Source organism: Marmota marmota, unplaced genomic scaffold (genome assembly GCF_001458135.2).
Source record: "Marmota marmota marmota unplaced genomic scaffold, marMar, whole genome shotgun sequence".
NCBI classification, from domain to species: domain Eukaryota; kingdom Metazoa; phylum Chordata; class Mammalia; order Rodentia; family Sciuridae; genus Marmota; species Marmota marmota.
This window is the reverse complement of record NW_026000101.1, coordinates 18,677,636-18,699,482: the sequence shown is the minus strand read 5'-3', so window position 1 is coordinate 18,699,482 and position 21,847 is coordinate 18,677,636. Positions and strand designations below refer to the sequence as shown.

The window sequence follows — 21,847 nt, the reverse complement described above, 5'->3', positions numbered from 1 at the left end:
TCCTCCTAGGGCATCTTGAGCAAGGTCTGTGTCTCACCTGGGCTGGAGGCTGAGCCAAGGAAGGGACCTGGGCAGCACATCCTCCCGTGGGAGGCCATGACTCCTTTAAGGTCAGAGCTGGGGGAGTGGGTTCCCAGGCAAGGGAAGGGCTAAAGATGCAAGTCTCAGCCTGCTGGACCAGAGGGGCTAGCTAGGGCCCTTTAAGGGGTGGGAGTGACACACCCTTCATTTCCTGGCGCCCCCCCCCTTTCTGCCTGAATGAAAACAGCCTGAACTAGCAAAGAAGACAGGAGCCTGGCTATCAGTGAGTCAGAGGTGTGGTGGAAATGATAGAAAGTAACTCATTCTGGAGTCCCACCCCCCCCCATGTCTCCCCTAACCCCCTTACCTCTTCTAGAGCATTAGTGGATGGGAGAAGGACAGAGCAAAACAGATATACATTTTCAAGTGTAGAAAGCACTTCCTCCAACTTTGCAAAACAACTTCCAGAAGTAGGTGTGTTTTCCCCATTTCTCAGATGTACCCAGCTGAGGTTTGGAGAGAAGCCACCTGCTAAAGAGTATTGAGCTGAGATTCAAACCCTTTGGGGATGGGGAGATGGTGAAGAAGGCAGAAGTTAGGGGCCACAGGGGGAACAGTGAGTCAGGACTCAGAAACCTACTGAGTTCTTCCATGCTCTGCCCTTTCCAGAATGTGTCCCCACTCAGACACTATTATTGTTACTGGTTTCAAGGGTGGGGGGCTGGCTCTGAACTAGAATGGGAAGTGAACAGCAGAGATGAATCACCCCATTATGAGCATCCCCAGACTGGGGGGTGGGCAGGCAGCTTCTCCTCCTGCACCAACCTAGTTACCCTAGTCTCCAGACAGGGGAGGTAGCCCAGAGCCCATGAAGGAGTGCCTTGGTCACCTCTGGATGGATCTTCAGTTGGACCTTAAGAAAATCTCCCTCTGGGTTCACTCCCTGGTGTCCCTGAGCTGCCCTCAGCAGTCTTTGATGGGTTAGGATAGTGGAGGGTCATAATAAGGCAGCAGAAGGATGGGACTGAGGTCCAGACCCCTTGAGGAAGGGCCTAGAATTATAGAGATAATGCTGATAGGGCAGAGGCCTCTGAGGCTTGGCTTGGCCACCGAGCAGTCAGGTGACCCAGACTGCTCTCTTCCTGCACCCTTCAGAATCTGTTTCTTCATCAGTCATATGGAGGTTTCAGTTATAGGCACTCCCAGAGCCTCTGTAAGAACGCAATAAGATTGAGGATATTTCAGGCTTTGAACACTGTACCACATAGGTTCATGTGAAAGTTGACTCTAACCAGAGCTGCATTTCCTCCTGTGCATGCTTAACTAGGTGTGTGCATGTGTGTATCCATGGGGGTCCATGTATGCATCTGTGTACCCTTAGGGGTCTGTGTGTATACCCATGTGTGCCCCTGACTGGGACTGGCTGTGGGTTTGGGTCCGTGTTTGTAAAGGCCAGAGATGGGATATGGGGATGTGTTGAGAGGTCTGGAAACCAACTGCCAGATATTTGGGTCATCCCCATGCCAGCCTCAGGGGGAGGGAGTTAGTGACATGTAATTGATATAGACCAGGCCATCAGTGAAAACAGGCCTAGGGTGTCTGGAGAGCTCTGGTTCACACCTCAGGGACCAGATCCCTGGAGTTCCTGCTTTCTGGTTTCCCATCTCCCTCCTCATGGGCAGGAATAGGTTACTTCAAAAGATGAGAGGTCAGGACCTGAGATCAAGGAGGAAAGGAGAGCTTACAGGCTTCCTGGGAGGCCCAGATGTTAGCTGTCCCTTATAGACAGAAAGGGAGCATGGAGCATCCTTTGAGCCAGGGCAGTCAGAGGGCTTCCTAGACAACATTTGGCTGGGCATTTTGTGGAGGTGAAAGACTGCTGGACCAGGCTGTAGCAGGGTGACTATCTGGGCACGAAGAGGGCAATAATAGAGAGGATAGGGAAGCCCAGGGCTCTCAGGAAGTTCTCACAGGTACTGCTGCAGCTGGAAGTGGGGATAGGGAAGCCAAAGAGGCACAGCCTCACTACCTATACTTCAATTGCAGCACTTTAACCATTTTACATCAGGGTTCTGAATAAGATTACAATTGGCAATCTTTCCCCCACTAAAAAAATGTGGCTAAGGGCAGCTCTGAAGTTTTTAAGCAGGGGAGTGACTTAGTCTCCATTTGCCATATGAAAAGTCTGGCTGCTGAGTGGAAGATGGGTTGGAGCGGGAGAGACAGCGGCCAGGAGCCTGGGAGAATATCATAAAGGAGGAAAAGAGGCCAGATGCAGGGCAATATCTGTAGGGAGGGAGAGAGGTGTGAATTTGTGATTTTGAAAGCAGGCAAGGAGGGCACATTGGCGAGAAACTGAAGAAGTGTATGGTGAGCAGAATTGTGTAGACAGGAACTGAACCTGATGCGGGGCTAGGAATTAACTGGATAATTGCCTTCTGAAGGGTCTGTGGTCTAAGGGCAGGAGGTGTGCAGTGGGGGAGAGGATCTGAATTGGGCATGCCGGAAAGGTGATTAGTATGTGTGAGCACCAGTACACTCTCCCCTCACTCCAGTCCAGTCTGACAGTTAATTATAGGGCAGCCACTAGCCACCCACCCAAGGGAGAGAGGAGTCACAGGGGAACAATCCAGGGGAGGGGACAGGGTGCAGCAGGAGTCTGCAGTCAGGAATGATTTTTTGATGGTCTCTAGTTCTGGGAGTCAGTGGGAACTGGGCTTCAGGAAAATCCTATAAATGGAGACATGGTGGGGCTATGTTGTGGAAAAAAGTTAGGGAAAGGCCAGGACGCCATCTGAACTGATGGTAGACAAGTGGAACAGAGGCTAGATCAGTCAAAGCCCCAATCTTGGCCTGTTAAGTCTTTGGGAGACCCAAGCGCTGTCCTGCAGGTTTCTAGTCTAGCAGAATAGCGGGGAGCTTGGGTCCTGATTTTGAGGGGCTTCTAGCTAGGGAGTAGATTTCTAGTCTTGATCTTAGGTAGACCAGAGCACTCATTCTCCCACTGTCTTTCCCTAATCCTGACCCTGCTCCAATAGGTCTTGTTGATAACAGCTGCAACTCAGACCCAACTCTTCCTCACCTCATCCTTAGGCCCACAAAGGCCAGGCTTAGCAGCAGCTGCTACAGCTAGAACCCTATGATCCTCCGCAGCTCCCCATGCGTATTCCCTGTGTGACCCTGAACAAGATCCTACACTTCTGTAAGCCTCATATAAACCAGAAAAAAAATATAATCCCCACTCACGTCTGAGAAGCTGAAGTGCCAGAGAAGGAAGTCTCCTTCTGGAATTGGTACACCCTTCTTTTTGGTTCCCCTTAGTTCTACAGGACATTCTCCTTTCCCTCCTTACTGTGGAATTAAACTCTGAGATTCTATACCGCTGAGCTCTATCCCTAACTTTTTTTATTTTTTTGAGACAGGATCTTATTAAATTGCTTATGTTGGCCTCAAACTTGCCATTCTCCTGCCTCAGCCTCCTGATTATAGGTATGCACCACCATACCTGTCCCATAAGGCAATCTGAGATAGGTCCTTCTCCCTCTCTGCTGCAGGGGTATGGGCAGGTTAGTCTATCCTGTGGAGGTTAGGAGTGACTCACATGCCCCAGGCAAACTCTCCCTTATCACTCACAGGGATTAATCTGTGACTCACAAAGCAAGTACCGGATGTTGGGGGGTGGCATGTATATCAAGGGGTGGCAGGTTAGCCCAAATCTGACTTAACAGGTCAGGGACTGAGCAGTCTTCAAGACTTCATTGAATATAGCCTGTTTCATGGACCCATAGGCTTTAGGGTCTTGCTCTTTTTCTTTCAAAGTAAGAATTGGGCAGAGGAAGAGTCTTCACTTAAAAGGAGTCTGGTTTAGAGGTTGTCAATACCACAGCCAGATAGAAGGACTCTTTGAGGGTTCGCTAAACTGAACTAGAGAGGATTAGAAGATCAGTCAGAACTGGGGGAACTGGAACCCCCAAATGGGAAGATTTATTTTTAGCTATAGAAAGGAGACCAGGATTCCTACCTCCCATTTGAGAGGTTTTTCTTCTAACCTGCTATCCAAACATGGAGATTTCCCTTTCTTCAGCAAACCAGAGCTGAAGGCAAGTACCTACACACACTAGTATATGTGTGGCCATCCAGCACACACACAAGACAAATCATGCCACATGTCAGAGACTCCCACCCCATCCACATCTACCTACAGAGTTAAGTGTAGGAGCCAGCAGAAGCAGGCACACTATCCTGTGCACACCTACACATAAATTTTCCTGACAGGCTTCTCTCTTTCCCTTTTCCTGAAGCTCCAGCTTCTGACCACCATTCCCAACCCTCCTGCATCCAATCCTTCAGCCAAAGCCAGAATACCTTCCTACTCTAGAGCCTCAGTAGACTGGGATCTGAATGGTCAGACATCAGACAAATTCATGAGACAGAAGTAAGGAGCCCAGCCTCCTCACCTACTTCCCTGACAAAGTCTGAGGAAAACAGGTTGGAGCTGCCACGTGAGGGGCTTAATGCCAAGCAGGAGCAGAGTGCAGGAAGGGATGGTTTCTGAGATTTCAGCCCTCTTCCCTTGCCACATGGGGCACTTGACAAAACCATTACAAGCCCATTCTATGGGGTGGAGAGGCAGCCCAGCAAGAGTGACTTACTCAGGACCATATTAGGAGGTAGCAAAAAGCCCACGGCTCAGGGCTAGGATTGTGGCTCAGAGGCAGAGCGCTTGCCTAGCATGTGTGAGGCACTGGGTTCAAGCCTCAGCACCACATAAAAATAAAATAAAGGAATTGTGTTCACCTACAACTAAAAAAATAAATGTTAACAAAAAAAAAAAGCCTGTAGCTCAGACCCCTGATTGGTACCAGTGTCTGCACCTCTTAGAGCCAACTGCTCTAACTCTGCCTGGGGTGCAGATCCCCACCAGGATAATCTTGAGTTGGGTTTGTGAAAGGGTCTGTAGCTGCTCCAGGAATGAAATAGGATGGTTTGAAACAGACTAGCAATCATTGGCCCTCCCCAGAGCCTTATAGAGAAACTGAAGAAAAAGTCCAAGGAATCCCCAAGGTTAACAGACACAAAAGAAGAGCCAAGAGCAATTGTGGACCCTGAGCTGCAGGGATCTGTAAGGGATGGGGTCATTTCTTTTGCTAAAAAAAAAAAAGCCTGGCACACTGATGCTTATTTTAAAATGAACACATAAGCCAGATGTGGTGGTGCACACCTTCAATTCCAGTGACTTGGGAGGCTGAAGCAGGAGGATCACAATTTCAAAGCCAGTCTTGGCAACTGAGCAAGACCCTATCTCAAAAACAAAACCAAAAAACATATAGCACATAGACAGATATAGCCAACCAATTTATTCTGTACCCCAGTTTCAACCTTGGGCTGAACTGTCTCATGTCAGTGACAGGTCCATAAAGTCTTAACAGAGTTCTCTTGTGTGGGCTGGGGACAGCTCACGTGGTAGAGTGCTTGACTCACATGCCCAAGGCCCTGGGTTCAATCCCCAGCAGCACCGCAAAAAAAAAAAAAAAAAAAGTCCTCTTGTAGCTTCTCATCATTTTAAGAACAGAGATTACAGGCCAGGCATCAGAGTCCTCCCATGACTGGCTCCGCCTTGGAGCTTGTTCCCTCATCTACTCAGAAGGGAAGGTTAACTGGTATTCCCATACATAAAATACAGAAACAACACCTAACTGTGCCCAACGCTTATTAGACACTCAATAAACATAAACTTTTTATTTTCTTTCAGGCTGTTTCACCATCACTATCCCACCTGCTCTGGGAGAGTTCACAAATGATTTCTATATCCTTGTGGCCTCCATCTGCTTGGCTGGGTGCCCCTTCTGCATATATCTGTTTCCTAATTGAGCAAAGCCCTGTACTAAGTGCCGTGAAGAAAACCAAATCTGTGTTCAAACATGTTCCCTGCTCTTTCGGAGTTTAGACACAGGAGATCAGGTTAAAACCATGTGAAAACAGAGACAAGCCAGGAAAGTGGACAGAATTAAGCAATTTAATTTTAAATCAGAGATCAAGACAATAGAAGGGTTCACACCGCTGTGCGTGCCTGCCAAGTGAACTCAACTGGGAGTAACTGCTCTCATAATTCAGAAGGAAGGAGCACCTCAGGCTGGGGGCAAGGGCAGGGCTTAGGAGGGGCATTATTTGAGCTGAGTCTGGAAAAACAGCCAGGATTAGGGGAGACAGGAGCAGGGAGAGGCTGCCAGAAAGGAGGTGTGGACCAAAGTCAAAGAGGGGGCATACCCCTCCTGAGGTCCCAGGAGCTCTAGAACAGAACTTGGGTCTTGTTCATGACTGCAACTCCATTGCAAGGGCAGCCTGTGAGACGAATGGGCAGCAGCACAGAGCTGGTAGGACTTAATACCCTGAGAGGCCGGGGATTAGTACCCAGTGCTTTCTGTATCTCTCCTGAACTGGGACCACCAGTCCCCTCACTCCTTTATCCACCCAAACCCCTCCTGTCCTTTTCCACTGTCTCTACCCTGAGAAGCAGCAGCACCAACACTGGAAGGTATTGTGCCCCTTCAATGCAGTCTATTCATACACTCACAATCCCCTTTCCATTGCTCAGTGCTCGGGCTGTGACCCTCAGGAAGAGCCACACCTTCTCTGGGTTCCATCCAGGCCTGACACTATAGTGAAGGGCACACTGAGATCTGGGCACAAGTCCTGCCAGTGGGAAGGGGACAAACCCCAGGCACATATCCAAGTGCTCCAAATACAAAATAAAGAACAAAATAAAATGAAAAGGTACAGGCCCATGGCTTCCAGGCAGATGGATCTCCTGGGTTCAGTTCCCTCTGAGCTGGCTCCTACTTCTCTTCTGAGAGTTCAGGTGGTCAGCACCAGAGGACTCCACAGGACCCCGAGGAAGGGAGCATCAGACAAAAAATTGGACAGGACTTTCTTTGGGGATGGTTCAGTATGTTCAGGCCAGCAGACCTTCCATGGAGGGTCCACAAGCAATGAGGGTGGCCATCTCATTGACATCTTGCTCCAGAGGTGCTGAGTCTGGATGTCCATCTCAGCCTGTTCCAGGGCTGATCACACAGTCCACCTCTCACTTCGGGCTTCTACAGCCTGCACCAGGCCTTCTCCCATCACAGCAAAGTCCTCAAGGATTGCTTCTATGTTGGGCAGCAGAACTAACTCTCCACTCTGAGACACAACCATGTGTCCCTTCGTGCTAGAAGCCTAAGGGAAATCAGAGAAGACATGTGGGTTGAGGCATCACAAGGCACACCCTAAGACACCAGGTTGGAGACAGAACAGGGGTGGTAGAGAAAAATACACATCCACACACTCTGCACCTAACCCAGATCATTCATGGTGCAGATTACCCACAGATAAGCATGCCCACAGGGAACCACATGTACACAATCAGAAAGACACACATTCTGTCATTGGCCAGCATACCTTGAAGGGCTGGGGCTGGAAGCTGGTGGGCTTCCAGAGGACACCAATCACCTCTCCACCATGCTGGTCATAGAAGAAAAGGGCCAGATCCCCAAATGCCTCCTAGGGAGGGTCAGAACACAAATAAGATTACACATGGACACCCTAGAGCCTCCTCCATGGCCCTAGCTCTACCTGAAGTCCCCTCCCCAGGCCAGCTCCCCTTTAGGTTTTACCCTGAGCTGTGCAAGGTAGAGTTGAGGAGGATCATAGCCCAACACAGGCATCAGGGACGAGGGCCCTGGCTTATTGAGCAAGCCACGGCAGAAGGAGGCAGCTGGAGAGTCCACAGCCTGGCGGTGCCGGGGAATATGGCGGGCATACAGGTGGATCAGCACATCATACATGTCCAAGGGTGGCCGGAACACGGTCTAAGGAGAGAACAGGTAGGAGTACCTGTTGAAAGTACCCCCTTGAGTCACCCTTCCACATACCCACCCTGCTCCCCTCCTTCACCTGTGAATAACCATCTATCATGGGCCTTCAGGCCCACATGAAGGCAAGAACAGTAAGAACTACAGAAGGAAGCAGATGATGCCAATTTGAGGCCATCAGGGGAGTAAAAGGTTTTATTCATGGTGGCTTCAATCCCATCTCAGGATTCAGTCTCACAAGACAAGGGGACTGAGTTTCCTGTGTGGGGCCCCTTGAACTCTAGATTTCTAGGGTTCAAGGACAGAACCCCCAGAACCCCTGGAGTCATTCTCAGTCAGAGGCTTACCCTGATGTCCCCAGGGCCCCAGGGATCCATGAGCTGCTTCTCTAGGACAGGCAGGGCCTTGGCTGCTAGGATCACAAGCTGCTGAAGGATCTGGTGGGTAGAGAAACATCAGGCTAGAACTGACCATGTGTCTCTCCTAGCTCATGATGGGCCTGTTTTTTCTTGGGGCAGAAAAAAATCAAATTTGGGGTCAGGCGTGGGGTTGAACCTGGGCTGAGGGTCCATCTTGTGTCCACACAGAGCTTTTACGGTCCTGGGGAGTAATAATGACCATGACAGGGAGTCGTGTCCGAGCTGCCAAGAAGCTACTACGAATCTCCACCTGTTCCTCCTCTAGAAAGAAAAGAGGGAAGGTCCAAGATCAGCCTTCCCCTGCCCAAAAGTCATATTTTGCTGCTCCAGACCCTCCTTCTGTTTACCCAGCAGTTATTCATTAGGGATTTTCCTGTAACCTCCCTCAAGGGGCAAAGGTGAAGAAAGGGACACCACATTTGCCTTAATTGTGTGGATGTTAATCTCATAGCCTCAACCCAGAGTCAGAATTTTCCACTGCCTAGCACCCCATGTCTGGTTTCTGGGCCTGCACAAGCTGAGGCCTGCCCCTGGCCCCCTCCCACCTTGTGCTCCCACACACCTGCAGAATTTGGAACTTGACACTCTGCTCTCTGCTGAGACCCAGAGCTCCTCAGTTTACAACTGGAAATCAGCTAAGAGGTGTGTACATCTAGTTGACGCCTCATTGCTCCCCACAGGATTTCTTAACTGTGTTCAGGTTCCTCCTTCTACCCTCCTCTAACTTCCACATTCCCCCAGGGAGCCTGCTCACCATCCCAGGCCAGTCTGTCTTTGACCACCAACAGGCAAACTACCCTACAGTCAGAATTATCCTCCTGATAATTCCCCACCCAAAGACAGGCAGTCTTAGATATCTGGGCTGGAGAAGGCACACAGAAAACATAACAGACAGGAAAAACCCTTCCTGTCCTACTCTGAAATCCCTAAAGCGTAGTTATACCCGTCTTACCACTTACCAGTAAGCTCATTGTTGAGATTGACAATGAGGGGGTTGTTCTTCCAATCGAAAGTTGATACCAGGGAAAGGAATCGAAGGAAGCCAACCTGTGGGGAGCTGAGTGGAGGGAGTAAGAATCTTACAAGAATATTCCCACAAGGATATCCCCAAAATCTAGAAAGCCCAGATCCCTAAGTATGGGTTGTGGGAATGGAGTGTGGGCTGTCTTAGAACTTCCCCCATAACTTTTTTTTGGAGGGGGGTGGGGGGGTACTGGGGATTGGACCACATCCCCAGCCCTTTTAACATTTTATTTAGAGTCAGGGTCTCACTAAGTTGCTGAGGCTGGCTTTTTTTTTTTTTTTTTAATAATTTTTATTTATTTTTATTGTTTAATTTTCAGCAGACGCAACATCTTTGTGTGTATGTGGTGCTGAGGATCGAACCCGGGCCGCACGCATACCAGGCGAGCGCGCTACTGCTTAAGCCACATCCCCAGCCCTGAGGCTGGCTTTGAACTCGGAATCCTCCTGCCTCAGCCGCCCAAACTGTTGGGATTGCAGGTGTGTGTCACTCCCTCCCATGTGGACAGAGGGTACAGTGCAAAGGAAAAAAACCAGACCTAAGGGGAACTTCCTGGCTAGGGAAATAGAAGGAATTACCTAGGAGGGGTGAAGGGCTCAGGGTGCAGGAAAAGGGCAGCAGCCACCAGATCCAGGCTCACATCAGAGAACCCCTCACCTAGAAGCTGGGCTCGCACCCACCGCTTGGCCAGTCGAGCCACACCAGAGAAAGCTGGATGCTGCTGTTGGAGTCTGAGGAGAGAAGGAAAGTGGCAGTGAGACTCAGAAACTCAGGGCCCAGGAACAGTGGCTCAGTCCTACTGCTACTAATTATTCAACCCTGTTGGCCTCGGTGCTAGAGGTCTCATACTGAAGCCTAGAATGGGAACTGTCCCTCCCACTCCCTCCTAAGAGCCCTCTTACTGGACATGGGCTCCACATATGCTGGGCAGGGTTTATCCAGCCGTGGCAACAGAGATGCCCGTTCCCGGAGTTGCTCATAGAAGGAGCAAGCTGGTTGGACTGGGGTTGGTAGGAATACCTGTGCTAATGCATTACATGCATTATCTTATGTCTTCCTAACAAATGCCCTAAGGGATTGATCCTAGTGTTATTCCCATTCTACAGATGGGAAAACTAAAAAGTCCAAAGGGACATGTAAGTTGCAGGGCCAGAATTCCAGGACTTATATCCCTAACTATTATACCATCTGGCTTCCCAGAGAGACAGACATACAAAGGAGCATAATAAAAGCAGAAGGCGGCCTACAGACAAAAACAGTCTGTACAGGTAGCCTTACCCATGCAGAGCACTCGTGAGCAGGGGCAAGTGCCTTGTGTCTCTCTCAAGACGGAGAGAGTCAGGTGTGTCCCTCAGTGAGATCATCCCCTGAGGGCTCCGCACCTCCTTCAGGATCTGAGGCTCCCGCTGATAGGCCACACGAATGCGGAACACAAACCCATCCTGTTGGAAGAGGGAATAAGACAGGAAGTGAATGTAAGTCTGGGTCCTGGAGGTACTAATACCTACACCCTTGCTCCCCAGCCTGATGCCCCCAGGGTATATCATCTTTATACCCTGACATCCCTGGAGGCCTTGTCTTGGGAATTTCCTGCCCCACACCAGTCTGACCTTGAGGACATCAGTATGTGTGGCAGTGGCGCGGCATAGCAGTCCATGCTGCTGCCTCAGCAGCTCTGCCAGGCGTAGCTGGAAGGCAGCTCGGACTCGTTGTATGGCCTCAGCTTCCTGTGGCCACTGACCACTGCCTTCCAGGTGACAAACCACTGAGGAAGAAAAGGAGTGAGAGGTCTCATACTGCAGCCTAGAATGGGAACTGTCCTTCCCACTCCCTCCTAAGAGCCCTCTTACTGGATATGGGCTCCACATATGCTGGGCAGGGTTTATCCAGCCGCGGCAACAGAGATGCCCGTTCCCGGAGTTGCTCATAGAAGGAGCAAGCTGGTTGGACTGGGGTTGGTGGGAATACCTGTGGGAGAGGGGAACTGAGGAAAGTGCCTGGGGTTGAAAAGGAATGTCCAGACAGGAGAAGGGAGGGATACTGGTAAACTAGAGAACAGGCCAGGGGAGTCATGCAGAAAGGGTTCCTTCCCCCCTTGCAACTCACCTCTGTGTAGCGCAGCACTGGATGAGCTCCCTGAACAGCAGACACAGTCAGTGGGAGACCTTCCAATCCCCACAGCATGCGGCTGAGGTCGTCGTAGCAACATATGGCCACTGCCAGGGCCTCCTCACCTGTGCTAGAGGTCTGAAGGGGAGAAGACAAATAGGAGACTGAACTCTGAAAACCCCATAAAGGATTTTGCCATGGCTCAGGCTGGAGCAGAGCTAGCGCCCCCCCTGCTGGACAACCCAGGAAGTGCATGCTTGCTGGGTTGTAAAGGGCTTTCTCCCAGTCTTGTCACATAGATCTACAATCACTAGTTTTGACCTCAAGGTCCTTACCTCTTTCAGGCCTTGGATCAGTGCGTCCAGAAAGCCCCCAACATAGTGGACACAGTTATCTGGGATGTCAGCATGGCTGAAGAACAGATACAGACATAGTAAAGGAGTGAAGAGCCATGCTACCAGTATGAGCCTAGGCTTCCCCCAAGAGCCTAGGCAAGATTCTCTTAAAAGCCTCTCTGACCATGACTGCCTTCTGGCATGCAGATGCTAATACTCACAGTGCCAAGAGGTGGGTGACCACTTTGTGGGGGATAAGGCGCTTCTGGCACAGAGAGGCTGCCTCCCAGACCACAGCTTCCCGAATGGCTCCATCCTGGAAACGCCGAAGCTCTGAACGGGACCCCCAGAACTGGCGGAATTCAACAGCCTGAGGAGAGGCAAGGGTTGGTGGTATCTCAGAAACCTCCCTGAGAGGGGCTGGGGTTGTAGCTCAGCAGTAGAATGCTCGCCTTACAAGTGTGCGGCCCTAGGTTCGATTCTTGGCACCATGTAAAAATAAATAAATAAAAAGAAGGTATTGTGTCCAACTACTAAAACTAAAAAACAACAACAACAACAAAAAAAACAACTCCCTGAGAAGTTAGCTGTGGTAGTACATGCCAGTAATTCCAGCTAGTTGGAAGACAGAGGCACAAGTTCAAGGCCAGCCTGGACAATTTAAAAGAAAAACAAGCCTAGAGCGGTGGCACACACCTGTAATCCTAGGCTTGGGAGGCTGAGAAGGACAATCATGAGTTCAAAGCCAGCCTCACAATGGTGAGTCTAGGTGCTAAGCAACTCAGTAAGACCCTGTCTCTAAATAAAACACAAAATAGGGATGGGGATATAGCTCAGTGGTCAAGTGCCCTGGAGTTTAATCCCCAGTACCTAAATAAATAAATAAAAACCCCAAAAGGGCTAGGGAATGGCTCAGTGGTCGAATGTCTGCATGAAGCCTTGGGTTAAAAGGAAAGCTAAGGAAGAAAGGAGAAAAAGAAGGAGGGAAAGAAGGAAAAGGAAGGAAAAAGGAACCAACCTCTAACAGGCCTCAGCCCTGGTGGCATGAGAGCAATCCACTCACTTCTTCCAACATATATGATGGGGTTCCTCACCTCAGGCTGGTCAGCCTCTGGACCCAGCTCAAGGACAGTGGTCAGTCCCTCAGGCTGGAGGAGCAATCCCAGGGTCAGGGTCCCAGAGTCTTTGTGCTTTGGTGGATCTTGACTGATGTCCCACTGTAGGGTATAAAGAGGCTGATCTCAACCCAAGAACCCCCAGCCTGGACTAGAAAGGTCATGATAGAGGAATACCATGTCCTTTGTGTCCTTTAGGACCCTGGCTCCAGCCCCATTTAAGGCTCGCAAACTCCCCAACCTTATACCATCTCACCTCTGGGACTGGGGGCCGAGAGTGGGCCAGAAGCTGCAGCCGGGACCCCAGACCCTTCTCCAAGAGGGTAGTTAGTGGGCCCAAAGAAGCAGAGATATAATCACCACCATTGTCCTGCAGCTCAGGCCAGAGCTTCAGCTGGTGACACACAGCCTGCAGGCGACTCAGTGGACGGAGACTGGGGGACACAGAAGGACAAAAAGGGGGAATCAGGATCTGCCGGCCCCTCATACCACCTCTTCCCTGGAAGATGTGAGCCATCTGCCTCAGGATCTTTGTCCAATTACTTCAGGAAGACAAGACCCACCAACATATCCTGTCACCCCTAAACTCACTGCAGGACATGATCAAAAGCCCGGATCATGGGTTTGGGAGTCATCAACAGCAGCTGGAATCCATCATCAGTTTTGCTGTCCAGCAATGCCATAGATAGCCGTGCCTCATGCTGTACCTGGAGCCACAAGGTAAGGAGATGTGCTTCACCTTACCTCTTTGGAGAGGACTTTCTGGGGTCCTGGTACTAACAGATGGGACAGAGTCTGAGCTGAGACATCTGGGGAATATAGTAGTGAGGCCCCATTAGTACCTGGTGGTAAGTGGAGGCAGTGACATCAGCACAGAGGTTGAGACGGCCTGAGGGGTCCAAGAAGACAACAGGAAAGGCCTGGTGGAAATCAGCTAGAGCCGGCTTAGGGAGTAGAGAGAAGCTAAGTCAAGGGTTGGGTCTTACCTTCAGGCCTCCTGGAATAGATCTGGCCCTTCCCCAACTCACCAAAGAGGGATCTGAGCTGAGACATAAACTGATCCCATTGACTGTCAGATCTGTGGTGGCTGGAGTGACACAGAAAAAATGGATACATCAGAAGGTTCCCACCCTGGGGTCCCAGCCCGAATGACCCTCCCTCAGCCTAGGTAGCTACAACTGCATGCCTCCAATATCCAGTTTGCTCATCTATCTGATGGCAAGGAACCAAATCCCTAATGGAATGATAGGATTCCTGGGATGAAAGAAAACCTTGGTCTTTTCCAGTCTAGTTGTCTCACCCAGAAACTGCAAGACACTTCTCAGGACCTGGTAGCCGCTCATGGTGGTGTGGATCTTACGTGTGGACACGAGGAAGGCAACCAACATGGAGATTAGGAATCCACTAAACCCACCTAGGCCCTGAAAGAGAGATAAAGAGAAAGGCCTGAGCTCAGAGCCAGCTCATTAAAGAGCAAGAAGAGGAGGGTGCGTCACCTCCAACTTACCTTGTCCAGCTCCCTCTGCCTCAGCCAGACCTTCAGAAGTGCCACACCATCCTTCAGTCCTAGGGCAGAGCCAAGCACATTTGATAGCAGCTGCACATGGGACCCTAGAGCTGTATCCTGCAGAACCCATGTGTTGTAGTGGGGGGTAGGGGGGTCTGGTTTACCTGTGAGAAGAAAAGGCTATGAGAAGAGGAAAAGTCTCCAACAGATCCCTTTCTTCCTGCACCACCTCAACCCCAGTGCCAGCTCACCATCCTCTGGAGGACTCTGCCCTCGGTACCAGGCAGAACGCACATTGTTCTTCATTGGCAACAAGCGGCATGGGCGGAAGAAATCAGATGGAGGGCATGGATGCAAACGTACAGTGACCAAGCGCTCATCTTTCCCTTGGTGGAGACAGGGACTGTTAAGACCCTCCAGCTCTGGAACCAGGAGTCCCAGTACCTACCCACTCAGAGTTGAAGGTCACATACCTTCCCATTTTTTTTTTGTCAATGGGTCTTTTACTTTATTTACTTATATGTGGTACTGAGGATCGAACCCAGGGCCTCACACATGCTAGGCAAGCCCTCTGCCACTGAGCCACAACCCAAGCCCAGGCCTTCCCATTTTGAGGTCCCTAACTCCCCACTCAACCTTGAGGCCCATGCTTCTCACCCTGGCCTTAAGGCTCCTATTCCTATTCCCCTAGTCCTGAGTACCCTGTGTCTTTCCCTTTAGATTTATCACCCTATACTGTGTCCTTAGCCCAAGGTGTGCTTCCCACCATGTGGCCGCAGCAGCAGTGAGGGTTTCATGTGACAGCCATTGGTGTAGGAGAAGCGAACGCTGCCAAAGAGGGGATCTCGGGCCAAGTGGTGAGCCAAGTGGGCCAGGTAAAGAGCACGCTTGCGGAAATAGCGCTGGTTCAACAGGTCTTTGTCCTGTAGGATTTCCTGGAGGGGCCAAGGAAGGAAAAAGAGAGCCAGGCAAATAAGCGCTTGGAGGCTAAGAGGAAACAGGTGAGAGTCCTGGGGCTTCTCTGTTGACAGTGGAGAGCTTGAGCCAGACTTGTAACACTATACCAATTTTCAGACAATGAAGACAAAGTTCCAAAGGCACAACTGGCCCAAAAGCCCATCTAGGTACCCTCAGGATGACTGCAGTGGCTTGCTCCTGATTTAGAATTTGGATTTCTAACCCCTGGACAGATAGAAAGAGAGGGACTTGGATTTTTAAGTGGTCAAGTAGTAGGCTTCTTTATTTCCTAAGCCCTGGACCTTACCCTGGGCATGGTCAGTGCCATATCCACAGTGATGTCTGGCCGAATGCAGGTGCCCAGAAGATAGCTGCCCACAACAGTGACCTGGGCTGGAGGAAGGAAGTGGAAAGAGCCCTTCACAGTATAGGGCACTTGGTGGAAGGGAACTCGAATTCCAGCAGGGAGCCATGCCTGGTCAGTGAGCTGTGGGTGCAAGAACAGTGACACATGGATTCTACTGCCTTCCTCACATGGCCTCTTGATGTTCACTAGAAAAAACATGCCTTCCTCATGAAAGTAACTCCATAACAGTTACTCAAGCCAAAACTACCTTGACTCATCTCTGTTAAGAAACTATACTTGGGGGTTGAGGTTGTGGCACAGAGGTAGAGCACTTGCCTAGCATGCGTGAGGCACTGGGTTCGATCCTCAGCACCATATAATAATGAAATAAAGATATTGTGTCCACCTATAACTAAAAAATTTAAAATTTTAAAAATTTATTTATTTTTTTAGTTGTAGTTGGACATAACACCTTTATTTCACTTGTGGTGCTGAGGATCGAACCCAGGGTCTCACACGTGCGAGGCGAGCGCTCTCCCGCTGAGCCACAACCCCAGCCCCTAAATTTTTTTTTTTTTAGAGAGAAGAGAGAATTTTTTAATATTTATTTTTTAGTTCTCGGCGGACATAACATCTTTGTTTGTATGTGGTGCTGAGGATGGAACCCAAGGCCGCACACATGCCAGGCGAACGCGCTACCGCTTGAGCCACATCCCCAGCCCCCTAAAAAAATTAAAAAAAAAAAAAAATAAAGTATACTCATTTTCTTAGCCAGGTGGAGCGGCACATGCCTGTAATCCCAGTGACCTGGAACACTGAGACAGAAGGATTACACATTTAAGGCCAGCTTCAGTAATTCAATAAGGCCCTCAACAACTTAACTTTGTCTCAAAATAAAAAATAAAAAGGGCTGGGCATTGGCTGGGGTTGTGGCTCAGTAGTAGAGCACTTGCCTTGCATGCATGGAGTACTGGGTTCGATCCTCAGCACCACATAAATGAATAAAATAAAGGTATTGTGTCTATCTATAACTAAAAACTAAAAGGCAAGGGGGCTAGGTATGTGGCTCAGTAGTTCAGCACCCCTGGGTTCAATTCCCAGTACCAAAAGTAAATAAATAAATAGGGTTGAGGATATAGCTCAGTGGTAAAATAAATGCCCCTGAGCTAAATCTCCAGTAACAACAACAACAACTACAAAACACCTCATTTTCTTTACCACAATGGACTTAACTGCCAGAACACAGGTATCATAAAAACCACTGCTAAATCAAAGCCAAAATGGAAAAGGAAGGATTCAGGTGTAGAACACTTGCCTATCATGGGCAAGGTCCTGGGTTCAATTTCCAGCACCATAAAAATAAAAACAGAATAACAAAAACAAACAATCCCCGCCCCGCAACAGAAGATTCGTATCAGTGATATTACCAAACACACAGATTTAAGTAAATCCTCCACTAACTGGCCATCTGATCTACAAATGTGGTAGAATCAACAAAAGGACTATCAAAAAACTTGAGAAAAAGGTTATGAAGTTGGAGAAGCCTCCTTCCAATAAACCTCCTTTCAAGTACACAGAGTCCATATCAGAAACGTTATTACATTTACATCTCAGGCTGACTGTATTGTCCTGACTGCTGACATTGGCAAATCTGAAGATGGTTTCTTCAAGAATGGGCAGACCCAAGAGCAAACTTCTGTCTTAAATACTGGCTGTGAAACAACTAATTTTTGGTGTTATCAAAATGGATTCCACTGAGCCACCAGATGGATCTAGATTGCTCCTACCAACTCATTCAACTGGTAAAATTTGAAGGGTATGGTGAAACAGACATATAATCCCAGCAACGTGGAGGCTGAGACAGGAGGACCCCAAGTTGGAGGTCAGACTGAGCAACTTAGTGAGACCCTATCTCAAAAAATAAAAAGGTTGGTATGTATCTCACTGGTAGGATACCCCTGGTTTCAAACCTCAGTAGTATAAAACAAAAACAGCGAACAAACAAAAATAAAGCGGTGTACTATAAAACCCTCAAGAGAAGCCAGGTGCAGTGGCACACGCCTATAATCCCAACAGCATGGGAGGCTGAGGCAGGAGGATTACAAGTTCAAAGCCAGCCTTTGCAAAAGTGAGGTGCTAAGTACCTCATTGAGACCCTATCTCTAAACAAAATACAAAATAGGGCTGGGGATGTGGCTCAGTGGTTGAGTTCAATCCCCAGTATCAACAAACAAACAAACCCTCAGTAGAAAAGACATGGGGTCTCACTGTCACCCAGGATGGCCTGAACTCCTGGGCTCAAGTAATCCTCCTGCCACACTTCCAAATTAGGTGGAACTAGAAGGCACACACCTCCAAGCCTAGCTTTAACTTTTTAATTTTAAAAATCATTACTTTTTTTTTTTTTTTCCAGTGCTCAAGATCCAAGCTGGAGCCTTGTGAATGTGGAGAGCATTCAACTACTGAGCTATATCCCCAACCACTAAATCAAAATGTAAATATACTTGTTTATACTATACATGTAAATATATATACTTATACATATTTTATATATACATATTTTTAAGCATTTTTTTATTTTCATGTGGTTCTGAGGATCAAACCTAGGGCCTCACACGTGCTAGTCAAATGCTCTACCACTGAGCTACAAACCCAACCCCTCTATATGTTTTTTAATAAATAAGGTTTTGTTACTGGGGATTGAACCCAGGAACTTTACCATTGAACTACATCCCTAGTACTTTTTATTTTGAGACAGGGTCTTACTAAGTTGCCCAGGATGATCTTGAACTTGAGATCCTCCTGCCTTAGCTCTCAAGTCACTGGGATTACAGGGATGTGCCACTACACCTGACTCCTAAATCAATGTCTTATTTATTTATTCACTCATTCATTTTTAAAGTTTTTGATACTGAAGATTGAACCCAGGGACACTTTTATCACTAAGCTACATCCCCAGTCCCCTTTTTTTAAATTAATTTTTTTTATTTTCAGACATGGGGTTCTTGCTAAATTGCTGAGGGTCTCACTAAGATGCTTAGTGAAAGAACCTGACCAAAAATCTGTTATAGAATTCTGAAAATCATTAAAATAGCTGGGGCTGAGGGTATAGCTTAGTGGTGCTGGAGTGCCACCAAAAACAAAATAAAACAAGAATAAAAAAACAACAATGAAACAAAGTTTAATGAGGGGGGTGAAATTTATTTTATGATAAAAATGTATTCATCTATCTACTGTGGTTTGAGGTACCACATTTTTTCAGTGATCAACAGGTAACTAAGTAGTCCCCCTGATTTTACCTTTGTTTCCCTCCATTATACTTTCATCATAAGCCTGAATGAAAAAAAAATTTTTTTTTTTTTTTTTGGTACCGAGGATTGAACCCAGAGTCACTTTACCACTGAGCCACATCTCTAGACCTTTTTGTTTTTTTATTTTGAGACAGGGTCTTGCTAAATTGCTTAGGGCTTTGCTAAGTTTCTGAGGCTGGCCTGGAACTCACAATCCTCAGTCTACTGAGTTGCTGGGATTACAGGCATGTGCCACCGTATCTGGCCTGAATGAATTTTTTTTTGGGGGGGGCGGGTACTGGGGATTAAACTCAGGGGTATTTAACCATTGAGCCACATCCCCAAGCGTCCACTCCCTCTGTTTTTGAGACAGGGTCTCACTAAGTTGCCAAGGCTGGCCTCGAACTTGAGATCCTCCTGCCTCAGCCTCCTGAGTCACTGGGATTACAGATGTATGCCACATGGCTGACCTGAATAAACTTTTTAAAATCGGGGCAGGGGGACACAAAACACTAGCAGTAGTTTCTCATTTCACCTAGAGCAATAGCCAAAGTGCTTATTTTAGTGCACAAGGCACTACATGATATTCAACCTTCTATAACCTGCCTGAATTCATCTCCTCTATCTTTTATTCCAAAGAGCATAACAGCACACTCCTGCCTTTGTGTCTTGGTATTGCTTGTTTCTCCCTCTTGGATGCTTACTCTGTTAGATATCTATATGGCTAACTGAACTCCTTCAAATCTTTACATGTAGTCACTTCAGTATTGTTTACTCTGGCTCCACTACTTAAAATTGCAAACCACTCCCATTCCCAATACTCCTAATCCCTTTACCTTGTCCTGGTTTTTCCTTTTTCCATAGTATTGACCATCTTCTAACACTGCCATGCAGTTTATTATCTATTATCTATAATCCCAACATCATAACATAGGCTATTTTGTTTATTGACATATCTAAGAATACCCAATTAGTACCACACACCTCAATGCTTACTAAGTGATAATACATGAATGACAACAATCCCAGCTGAACTTCCTTGCAGTGAGAAAGAACTCCCTAGCACTCCAACCTCTCAAGAGACATAGCAAGGCCCCTGAAGGCCTTGCTTCCCAGTTCGGCCAGGCCATCTGCCTTACTTCTGACTCAGGGGTTGAGGGCACTCTCTTGATCCGATGGTTGACCTCCAGTAGGAAGGCATCAATGCGATCCTTCTTCTTTTCTGATAGCCTCACTTCCTTTAGTAGCTCCTCTACCTGTAAGGAGGGTGAGGAAGAGTCCAATGACCTCAGAGTCCTAAAAGAGCTCCTCTACCACAAGTCCCAACCACCTGAGTACCTGTAAACGAAGCAAGCTGGAGTGGAACAGGATCTCGGTCTCCCGAAGGCGATTTAGCTCCTCATTGGTAGGCTCCTTGTATAATTCTGCCTTGCTGAGCTTCACTGGTTGCAGAAGGTTCTCTGCTTGGGACTCAGTCACTCCACGCTTTCTTGAGGATGGCTTCTTCCCCTTCTTACCTGTGCCTTCAAAGGATGGTTCTATCACCTGTGGCCAGAGGCAGAAACCAACATGAGGTCACAGGTATCGAGCATCTGCTGGCTAAAGAGCCATAATATGCTGTGGGTAAAGGATTCACCTGCTTCATCCTTTCTTTGGACGTCAGACTGTTAAACTCACGATAACCACTACTTGGAGTAACACTATGTTCCCTAGACTGAAAATACCTTGCGTGTTCCCAGTCTGACAGCACAAAAATGAAATTCTGCTTGGAGTTGGTAGAGGCAAAGGTTGACTGGGGAGTGCCCTAAGCAATGCCTAAGCCCCTTTTTGGATACCATGAATCCCTGTTTCCTCTTCTGCTGCTACAGGCTTGAAAAGTCTAAAATGCCTTCTCCACTCTTGCTTTATCCAAATCCCGGCTTCACCTTCCCTAACAATCTCAGACTGATTTCAGTGCCCTAGGCTGAAAAAAATCATGGGAACAGGACTCCTCCAGAATGAGCTGCCCTCGTGTCTCCCACCAGCTAGCTGTCAGGCCACACCATCTCTGGTTCTGCAGCTAAGTGGAACCACATTGAGCCTTTTCCTTCAATTGGCTCAACCCACCTCGGGGCCCCCAGTTGCTCCGCGCAGCTGCTGTCCTGTAGGGGCTGGCCCCATTACTCCAGTCCAAATCGCTCTCGCTCACTTGTTTTTCAAGCCGCCTTTACACAGAATAGCTTCCCACGTGGGCTAAAGGCCTAATTCCAGGGCTCAAGTCCGGGGCAGCCCAGTACCATAGGACTCCACCCACTCCAGTGACATTGGATATTGCTTACGTATCGTTCATCATTGGTCAGTTATTTTCCAGGACCGCCCATAGCGGGAGGAGCCAAACAAGTTTCTCGGACTTACGACTTCTTTGCGACGCTAGACCGGAAGGTGCGAGTAGTTCGGCCGTCGCTTCCTTTTCCTCACTTCCTCTGCTTTGGGAGGAGCCGGAAGGGCGGAGCTCCTGTAAGGACTTCTGGTGGGGATTTGTTTGTTTACACTAGTGATTCCGCCCGTTTTCCTCAGCGGGCACATCTTGTTTATTAACAAGTCTTGTGTTTATTAATAAATCTTGTGGTTTTTTTCCTCTTTTTTTTTCGGTTCTGGAGCCTCATATAGGCTATGCGAGCGCCCTACCATTGAGCATTCCCAGCCCAAGTCCTGTCATTTCTTTCTCCAAAATATATTTTGAATTTGTTCATTTTTGACATTTCCTTGACTTTACTGTCAGATGTCCTCTAAGTAACATCACTTTGTGCCTAGATTACTGTAATAACTTTTCTCTAGCTTTTATTAAAAATTTAAAGCAAATGCTTCAAGAGTAATAATTCAAAATTAATG

The 21,847-nt window shown here is 48.2% G+C and overlaps 1 protein-coding gene across 3 annotated transcripts; it reads right to left on the bottom strand.

The window, feature by feature from the left end:
* Window positions 1-6,019: 6,019 nt before the first annotated feature.
* On the bottom strand, window positions 6,020-21,337 carry Nol6 (nucleolar protein 6). Of its 3 annotated transcripts, none has more exons than XM_048783504.1 (26): window positions 21,083-21,337; window positions 20,315-20,521; window positions 20,116-20,232; window positions 15,648-15,827; window positions 15,150-15,318; window positions 14,635-14,769; window positions 14,384-14,547; window positions 14,177-14,297; window positions 13,905-13,963; window positions 13,719-13,820; window positions 13,468-13,583; window positions 13,133-13,310; window positions 12,856-12,978; window positions 11,983-12,131; window positions 11,762-11,837; window positions 11,424-11,564; window positions 11,168-11,285; window positions 10,928-11,082; window positions 10,596-10,759; window positions 9,998-10,048; window positions 9,253-9,350; window positions 8,430-8,554; window positions 8,222-8,311; window positions 7,677-7,871; window positions 7,462-7,563; window positions 6,020-7,239 (listed from the first exon to the last, which is right to left on the bottom strand). In XM_048783504.1, the coding sequence occupies exons 1-26, from the start codon at window positions 21,134-21,136 to the stop codon at window positions 7,090-7,092; spliced, it is 3,339 nt and encodes a 1,112-aa protein (XP_048639461.1). In that variant the 5' UTR covers window positions 21,137-21,337; the 3' UTR covers window positions 6,020-7,089. The 3 variants fall into 3 exon arrangements, with proteins under 3 accessions (XP_048639461.1, XP_015347931.1, XP_048639460.1); XM_015492445.2 differs by having other exon boundaries at window positions 9,896-10,048; window positions 21,083-21,334; XM_048783503.1 differs by lacking the exon at window positions 21,083-21,337 and adding an exon at window positions 20,613-21,008 and having other exon boundaries at window positions 9,896-10,048.
* Window positions 21,338-21,847: the final 510 nt, after the last annotated feature.